At 44.0% G+C, this 9474-nt stretch overlaps 2 protein-coding genes across 8 annotated transcripts in view; one reads left to right on the top strand and one right to left on the bottom strand.

Moving 5' to 3' along the window:
• Window positions 1-7834, bottom strand: part of SPATA6L (spermatogenesis associated 6 like) — a 58876-nt gene extending 51042 nt beyond the window's left edge. The window contains exons 1-3 of one of the 7 annotated variants that reach the window (XM_037727313.1): window positions 7739-7833; window positions 7512-7556; window positions 3197-3334 (exon numbers count right to left, since the gene is read on the bottom strand). In XM_037727313.1, the coding sequence (XP_037583241.1) occupies window positions 3197-3334; window positions 7512-7550 (177 nt within the window). In that variant the 5' untranslated portion in view covers window positions 7551-7556; window positions 7739-7833. Of the gene's footprint in view, window positions 1-3196; window positions 3335-3456; window positions 3633-7511 lie in introns of those variants that run through there. The other 6 variants (XM_037727315.1, XM_017496975.2, XM_037727314.1 and 3 more) reach the window with 6 other exon arrangements.
• Window positions 3585-6568, top strand: PLPP6 (phospholipid phosphatase 6). The gene has a single exon (XM_017496980.2). The coding sequence runs from the start codon at window positions 3669-3671 to the stop codon at window positions 4557-4559; it is 891 nt and encodes a 296-aa protein (XP_017352469.1). The 5' UTR covers window positions 3585-3668; the 3' UTR covers window positions 4560-6568.
• Window positions 7835-9474: the final 1640 nt, after the last annotated feature.

Raw genomic sequence — 9474 nt, forward strand, 5'->3', positions numbered from 1 at the left:
GCCATTGCACTCCAGCATGGGTAACAAGAGCGAAACTCCGTCCCAAAAAAAAAAAAAAAAAGAGAGAGAAAAAAAAGGAAAGAAAAAATACTTGAGGCAAAATTAAATTTATTTGAGCAAAGAACAATTCATAAACTGGGCAGCATTCAGAACTAAAAGAGGTTCAGAGACCTCACTGCTGCATTGTGGGCAGCAGGCTTTTACAGCCTAACATGAAAATAAGACAAAGAAAATACATTAAATTGGTTGGAGTAGAAAGACCCTAGTTAGAGATTACTCGGCAGTTTCTGATAGTAAAGTCTCTAGTTAAAACCTGGCAGTTTATTATTGGTAAAATCTCTAGTTAGAGGTTAGTTGATGATATGTTCGGCTTCAGTTTGCTTACACAGGAACTTAAGGCACTGGAGCTGCTCTAGTCTAATGGCCTCCTGACCCCAAATTTTCCTAACAGTGTACACACAGAGTAAATGCCAAGTAAATATTGGAATTACACTGCCACAAGCCAAGAAACTATACCAGAAACTAGGAGAGAGGCCAGGAATATGTCCTTCCCTAGTGCCTTTAAAAGGAGTATGGCCCTGCTGACACTCCGATTTCAAGACTTTTAGCCTCCAGAACTGTAAGACAATATGTTTCTGGTGATTAAGCCATTCAATTTGTGGTACTTTTGTATAGCAGCTCTAGGAAACTAAGATATCCATATCTAAGGATTTTCTCAAGTATGATCTTGGAAAATAAAGGATCAACATGAACTGCTTGGACAATGGCTCATAAATTCTTTTTTCTTTTTGAGACAGAGTTTTGCATGGTTGCCCAGGCTGGAGGGCAATGGTGCGATCTCGGCTCACTGCAACCCCCACCTCCCAGGTTCACACGATTCTGCTGCCTCAGCCTCCCGAGTAACTGGGATTGCAGGCACACACTACCACACCTGACTCTATATTTTTAGTTGAGATGGGGTTTCACTATGTTGGCCAGACGGGTCTCAAACTCCTGACCTGGTGATCTGCCCACCTCAGCCTCCCAAAGTGCTGGGATTACAGGTGTGAGCCACTGCACCCAGCCAGCTTATATATTCTTATGAGTAATTTGTTTACCCAGATGCTTCAGAAAATTCCACTTTGAATTAAACATAAGATCCAAGGAAGAGAAAATATTGTCACTACCTGCTGCAAGTAGTTGCAGTTAGAGAAGGGAACAGATATAAGGAAGCTAAAACCAACAGGAAGAAAAGAATCTGAACCCAAATAACTCATGCAAGAGGACAATTACTTAATTTTATAAAATGAAAAACGGTTCCATGATTTGTTTGACTAGTAATCTCAAATGTACAGCTTTTCAACAGAGAAGCAGTAGTGGCATCAGAAATGTGACTCAGGCTCACTTTTTAACTCTTTAACTAGTTATCTAGTTATCTACTTGTGTGCTTCTACGATTTTGTATCTTTGGGCTTCTTATAAAAATATTTTTAAAGGTTTTTACAGACTAGACATGGTGGCTTATGCTGTAATCCCAGCACTTTGGGAGGCCAAGGTGGGCAGGTCATTTGAGGCCAGGAGTTTTTGTTTTGTTTTGTTTTGAGACAGAGTCTTGCCCTGTTGCCCGGGCCGGAGTGCAGTGGTGGGATCTCGGCTGACTGCAACCTCCTTCTCCCAGATTCAAGTGATTCTCCTGCCTCAGCCTCCTGAGTAGCTGGGATTACCGGCACGCACCACCACATCTGGCTAATTTTTGTATTTTTAGTAGAGATGGGATTTCATCATGTTGGTCAGGCTGATCTTGAACTCCTGACCTCGTTCCGCCCACCTCGGCCTCCCAAAGTGCTGGGATTACATGTGTGAGCCTGTGCCTGACTGAGACCAGGAGTTTGAGATCAACCTGGCCAACACGGCGAAACACTGACTCTACTAAAAATACAAAAATTAGCCTGATGTAGTGGCAGATGCCTATAATTCCAGCTACTCTGGGGGCTGAGGCTGAAGAATCACTTGAACCTGGAAGGCAGAGGCTGCAGTGACCCAAGGTCTTGCCACTGCACTCCAGCCTGGGTGACAGAGCAAGACTCTGCCCGCCCTTCTCCAAAAAAAAGACTTCTACAGAGCAAATTCAAAATTGATGTAACTAATAAGAAAATTATTGGTGGGGAGTGGGGGAAAGACTGAAATTTTACCACCAACTTTTTACTACTTCTAACATCTAAATGGGAGAACTAAGTTCCTTCAGATTCTATGTCCCAAGGTAATAGCCATTTGTTTCTCTCCTCTTTTATCTAGCCAGTTTGGTACATTCTTCGTTTAAATTAATAGGTTATGATTTATAAAAATATTACATACAACCTTAGCCCTTCAGAAAATCGATTATTCTCTCCTCTCTCAACCTCAGGTTGAAACAGATAGGTCACTTTCTGGGCATCACCTTCCAGATGTTGAAAAGTGACAAGCTCTACTCTGTATCCTTCCTTCTCCCCAGATCTCCCTCAGTGACATTGTTTGGAGCAAAATCATTAGACTTACTAAGGTTAAAACTGATTCCATCTCCAAATTCCAAAACAAAAACGTTAAGAGATTGTCAGTGATGACATAGTAATGGCAACAATACTCTGTGAAATAGTTTAGTGGGAAGAGGGTTGGTAATGTTTTGACTATTTATATCGCCACGTTATTTACCAGAATGGAATCCAGACTTTATCACTGTAGTTAAAAAAACAGGTATAATCTGAGGAAACAGTAAATCTGAACAGACTTTTTGTTTTGTTACAGGATTTCAATTACAGTATTTAATTTCATTAGAGTTTTTTCATTATTTTTCTTGGTCTAATACAGTTTTTTTCCTCAGGTCCACAGTTTATTAATAATCCCTTTCATAAATGTAATGCAACTACCTCTAACACCTCGAAAAACATTCAGAAATGCTCTCTTTGTTCCAGTTAAAAAATGCCAAGGGAGTTCCAAGAATAGGAAGCATCAACCGAGGTATTTAGCACTAGATTGACAGAACTTGGCTCAGACCTGCATTACAAAAGCAAGTCTTGGAACTGTGGGTTTGCTTCAAGGCCACTTGCGGTTTTGCACTGGCTGAAGTGCTTTCGGATAATTTTTTAAAGGAAATTTACAAAATAATGCTGTAAAAACTGTTCTTTACAAGAACTATTAGGTTATCTAAAGACAACAAAACCCAATAAGAAAGTCAAGGTCACCTTTTCAAATCTCATGCTTTGCTGAATCATAATGGGGAACGCAGAAGGAAAGCTGTTTGTCTCCAGGTACTGATTCAGGAGGTAGACCCCGAGGTACACATCTTGCTTGCCAGGCAGGAACACCCCTGGGCAAGAAATCTTAAAAAGAAAGAAAACAACAAACAAGAGAGAGAAAACAGGCTTTGCTTTTGGTTTGTTTGCTTTGTTTCTCTTAAGCTCCTGCAGACACTGACATTTACCCCATCACCTCACTCCCTCACCTGTACCTACCAGCGCCAACATCCTCCCCTCTGCTCTCCTCACATAGCAAATTCCAGTTCCCTCCCACGTCTCCACCAGGTGTCACAGTCGCGCTCTCCCCGGCTCCTCTCCCCGCCCCTCCAGGAAGGTAGTGCGGAAGCGGAAGAGGCTGCTGGGCCGGGAAGCGTCTGTTTAGTCCGGCCGGGTCCCGGGAACGGGGCCGTCAGCCGCGATGCCGAGTCCCCGGAGGAGCGTCGAGGGACGGCCGCTGGGCGTCTCCGCCTCGAGCAGCAGCAGCAGCGGCAGCCCAGGCAGCCCTGCCCATGGCGGCGGCGGCAGCAGCAGGTTTGAGTTCCAGTCGCTGCTCAGCAGCCGCGCTACGGGCGTCGACCCCGCCTGCGCCCGGCTCCGTGCGTCGGAGAGCCCGGTGCACCGCCGCAGCTCCTTCCCCCTGGCCGCCGCGGGCCCCTCGCAGGCGCCCCCGCCTCCGCTGCCCGAGGAGGACCGCATGGACTTGAACCCGTCCTTCCTGGGCATCGCTCTGCGCTCCCTGCTGGCCATTGACCTATGGCTGTCCAAGAAGCTGGGGGTGTGCGCGGGAGAGAGCTCGTCGTGGGGCAGCGTGCGACCCCTTATGAAGCTGCTGGAGATTTCGGGACACGGCATTCCCTGGCTGGTGGGCACCCTCTACTGCCTGTGCAGGAGCGACAGCTGGGCCGGGCGTGAGGTGCTGATGAACCTGCTCTTCGCCCTGCTGTTGGACCTGCTGCTGGTGGCCTTGATCAAAGGGCTGGTCCGCAGGCGCCGCCCGGCCCACAACCAGATGGACATGTTTGTCACTCTCTCGGTGGACAAGTACTCCTTCCCGTCGGGCCATGCCACAAGGGCCGCCCTGATGTCGAGGTTCATCCTGAACCACCTGGTGCTGGCCATTCCACTGAGGGTGCTGGTGGTTCTGTGGGCCTTCGTCTTGGGCCTCTCCAGGGTCATGCTGGGGCGGCACAATGTCACCGACGTGGCTTTTGGCTTTTTTCTGGGATACATGCAGTACAGCATCGTGGACTATTGCTGGCTCTCACCCCATAATGCTCCCGTCCTCTTTTTACTGTGGAGTCAACAATGACACCATCTCATTGATTATGGCACCAGGAAGTCCGAAGGTTCGAATGTGGAAACATTCGATGATGCCAACCTAAACCAGCAGCCATCCTGCTTGTCCCTCTTAGGCATTTCAGGCTTCCTTTGGGATTTCAGGTGTCCCATCATCTTGATGTGCTGCTAGGCTGGAGCACATGCTGGCCATTGCTGAACACAGCCATTTTAGGGAAAACAAACAAAACAAAACAAAAAAACCCAAAACCCTCTTGTATATTTATTCAACAACTGTTTATATCGCCAGGACAACTGCAAAGAAGCCAAGCTGAGGTGGCTATACTGTTGCTGTTTTTCAAAAGTTGTTATCAGTAAGATTTGTGTTTTGTGGTAATCCCTAAATCAACATATCACTTGTAAACTGAACTTTGAGAAACATCTTCATTCTGTAAATATTCATGCAGACAGGCCACATAATAATCCTAGACCTTTTCCTGAGGTAGATTTTAAATAGTATTTTTAAAGTCAAAGAGACTTTAAAAATGGGTTTTTCTTATTTATTCCCTGAAGATCTGTTGCCACAGTTGGGAGATTTCTTCTTAATCCTGATTTTCTTGGTAAGCTTTTTTACTTTATTATCTCTTTATTATCTCTCTCTATCCATATTTGTGGATAGGGTCGTGGGAAAAGAGATTATAATACTTGTCTTTCTCTCCTCTCACTCCATCCCTCAAAAGATCTTGATTTCCCACTACTCCTTGCCTTTTAACATTCAGAGAAAAAGCCAAGAACTTGCTTAAAGAGGAAACACTTAAAAGGTAGGCATATCTAAGATGCTCATAGAAAAGAAAGAATGGGACATGGCCCCATGCTTATTTCTGTTTACAACCTAACATGGCATGAGAGAGGGGGCAGAAAAACTAAGTTGCTGGGGAGAGTCAGAGGAACTGAAAGTTTGTAAATAGGCTGACCACGTTATGCCAGTTACCAGTATGACAGGAGATGGAGCCCTGCTGCCAGTCATCTCCACTGAATAAAGAATAATGTTCCTCTAGCAGGGTAATAAAATGGGGAAAGAATGTCGCCTCAATGCAAAAACGTTAAGTTTTCTCATATATACCTGTATGCTACAGTTTTTCACATGGAATTCCATTTTCCGAAGCACATTTTAGGTAACAGTATTTAACTTGAAATTCATCAGGGGAGTCTGCTACTATACCAGGCACAAAGTATAACACCTAAATTTCTGTTTACATTGACCTTTACATTTAAAGCTATTCATCCATGGTGCCTCCCCAAATCATAAGACCAAAGACCACCAAACGCAGGGTGGGCTCTGCTCATTATTCTTTGACCCAGAAAGACTGGAGAAGGTATGTGCTTTAAGTGCTGCTCTGCCTGAAAAGAAATCCTTTAAATTACCTGTGGAAGTGTTGTCCTTAGACAATCTTAATGACTATCTTGGCATTTATAAATAGAAATGATTATGGACTTTTATCTACCATACTGAGGTGCAGATAAGAACCTAGAGAATGGCTGTGATAAGTATGTTCTGATTGAGTGAAACCATGAACTTGTTGAGAATGAGGGGCACACTGAAAAAGGAACAGCTATGCCTCAAAATCAAATGATTTGCATTCCCACAACACCCTGAACACCAACTACCTCTTGACTTGCTAAAGCAGCTAAACTGTGAAATTCTAAGTGGTTTGGGTTTGTTGTTTAACCTTAGGGAGATTGTTTTGACTGCAGCAATATTCAGGCCAGATATTTGGAAGCAAATGATATTTCCTCTTGCAGTGTCCACAAATCTGAATATTAGGGGCATGAAATTAAGCTTACCATTTGGTTCAAAATTACCCTTTTGGAATTCCCTGTTTTAGTTGCTGGGGCCTGAGTTTTCTGGCTTTTAAAGCATAAATCAATTTCACCTGATGTTTTTGAAGCATCCTAAGTACTGTGGAGTAGAAAACGATTTCTTTGTTAATTGTACACTGAGGAATGCCTTTTAAAAATCAAAATAAAATTAATAATGTTGAACAAAGCGAGATGAAAACTTGCTTCATTTTTGCCTTGATGAGGAGGGAAACTGCTTTATCACTTAGCTTCTCAAGAGTTCCTTCATCTTCCTGCACAATTTTGAGAGCTTAAAACTGGTATGGCATGACTAATATGGTCTAGCCTTATTTGCTGTCAGCAAAGTGGGACAAATCCAGGAAGTTTTGATCACCTTTGTTTCACAGCCGCATGTATGATGAAACATCCGTTGGCATTTGCGAATTGGATGGAGGCTAGCCAGATTCCATGACAATTTTCTGTTAGCATTGCGCTTGTAATCACAGCCACTGCATGACATTCTGTCACTAACTACATGGAAGGATTGTAACATGGAAACTGAAATAAGAGGGAATGACAGACCCGCAAGTAGGAACCATGGAGTCACTCTTCCACAGCACCTCACTTAGGAAAGACTTGGTGGTTAATTACAAAATATTTGTTGATCGATTGATTCCCCTTTTGGAATTAGCAAGGCAGGGCCATCACTAGGGGGAAAATAGCATAGAAAATACCTGATTGGTTCATAGATTTGGCAAATAGGAAGCGATGAAGCTGTTTAAAATTATTCCCTGGTTACTTAAGTTTAAAATTCTTTCACAAATCTTTATCCAGGAGAAGAAAATAAAATTCCACCTGGACTTAATGCAGGGTTGCTTCAAAAGAACAAAAAATTCATGATAAAGGTAAGAAACATGTTAGAACGGGAAAAAAAAAAAAAAAAAAGTGGGAACAGGTGGAGCTGAATTAAAGGGCAGGAAGTCTGGGAAGACCAATATGGAGAATCTTTTGGACAAAGGTACGATTTGTCCCAGAAAATAATGTGTTTGTGGTAAGTAGGGGACATGGGGGAGGATTGTTGAAAACCACCTGAGAGCGTTTAAGATTCCGACTTGAGGTTAAGGAGGGGAGTTCACTGATCTCTTACCGCCCGGATCTGCAGCTCCACCACCACCTCCAGAGGCATCGTTCGCTGCGTGGGCGAAAGGACTAGCGTGAAAAGATCCTTTTGTGCCGAGCCTTGGACCAATTTTTCTTAGTTTAGCTCAATTCCTAGAGCAAACGTTCCCAGAAGCTTCCCCAGCCCCACTCCCCCTTGTTCCCCCATCCGTCCCCCACGAGCCCGGGTCCCTCCCACCGGGACGGATCTCTCACACTCTAAGCTGGAGTGCAGGCTTCCAGAAGGCGGAAGCATGGCGTTGCCAAGGACACTCAAACGCGCAGTCTTCCGTAGTGGAACGCGCGTGAGGCCCCAGCGCAGGCGCACGCACTCCCGGTGCGCCGCCTGAAGGCGCCGGCGCGGTAGCCCACGCATCGCTCTAACCAGAGACACTGGCCTTGTGTGGCGTGGTAGGCGAATCGAGAATTGCTAACAATACCAGATTTCTTTCCATCAGCTCCTGTTATTCTCAATTACCATGTTAAAATGTTTACCGTTTCCCTTCTAAAAGTAGAATGAGATTACAGCTTTGTTACAATTTAAATAGTTATACATGTTTAGTAGCTGCACGACCCCCAAGCCTTGGAATTTCTGGAACAATTCTCATTTAATATAGTTGCCTGTACTAATAGTAGTCTTTTGCTTATTAAATGTTAGGCCCTCATATTTGCTTCGGAAAACATGGCCATAACAATAAATTAGAAATACAAGGCTAATTCTTAAACAGATTGAAAAGTTAGGTATTCCGTGTTAGCAACAATAGAAGTATGTCATTCTCTCCATAAAGGTGTCCAGCCTTTTCGGGGGTTTTAAGGCGAGGATTAAGTAGCCCAATGGGTTGTTACTATATTTGCCAAAACCACAGCTACCCTGTAAAAACCGTCAGAGGTGATGGACATAGCAAGAGTTCTGAATGAATAGGGGACATTCACTATGTCTAATAGACAATAATGAAGGAAAGGAGAAGGTAGTGGCTCCTTCTAGCAATCCAAAAAATCTAGTAAGGCCAATGATGTCTCTGAAAAAAAAAATTTTTAATCCTAAATTGTGTTGTCATTTATTACTTGTATTTTGCCTTAGAGAGTTATACAATTGGAAATAGTGCAGAAAAATGGTCAAAACAAGATTAGGTATTTATTTCCCTGGAAGGGAAAGACTTGGTACAATGAAGAAGGGCATTCTGTATCCTGATCCAATTCCTAGTGCTGTGTGTCTCTGCGTACCAAGAGATACAAGTGGAAACCTAGCTAACTATAGTGTCCAGATCACTGACTTGTCACTCACAACTTGCTGACACCCAGAATGATGTGGGACAGGGCCTGCGATTATCCTAATTTATCACTGAGGCTATCTACCTCTGTAGCTCACCAGCACCAATGCTAAGAAATCAAGGAGAGTGACGAGCAAAACTAATAAATAGCTGGAGATGTACAGGGAGAGAAGAATCAGTCTTTTTTATTTTTTGAGACAGAGTCTCAACCTGTCACCCAGGCTGGAATGCAGTGGCACAATCTCAGCTCACTGCAACCTCTGCTTCCCAGGGTCAAGCAATTCTCCTACCTCAGCATCCTGAAGTAGCTGTGATTACAAGCACACGCCACCATGCCCAGCTAATTTTTGTATTTTTAGTAGAGACGGGTTTCACCATGCTGACCAGGCTGGTCTTGAACTCCTGACCTCATAATCCACATGCCTCAGCCTCCCAAAGTGCTGGGATTACAGATGTGAGCCATCGTGCCTGGCCATGAATCAGTCTTTATTGAGGATCTGCAAAGTGCTAGGCACATTGCATATGCTAATTCATTTCATCCCCACAATAACTCTCAGGGAAATATTATCCCTATTTTACAGATGCAGAATCTAAAGCTAGACAGTCTTTTACTAAAAGCCACAGACCTAATAAGGGAGCAGCCACATTTGAATCCAGTCGTGCCCTACCACATCACTGGGT

Source organism: Cebus imitator, unplaced genomic scaffold (genome assembly GCF_001604975.1).
Source record: "Cebus imitator isolate Cc_AM_T3 unplaced genomic scaffold, Cebus_imitator-1.0 Scaffold227, whole genome shotgun sequence".
Taxonomy (NCBI): domain Eukaryota; kingdom Metazoa; phylum Chordata; class Mammalia; order Primates; family Cebidae; genus Cebus; species Cebus imitator.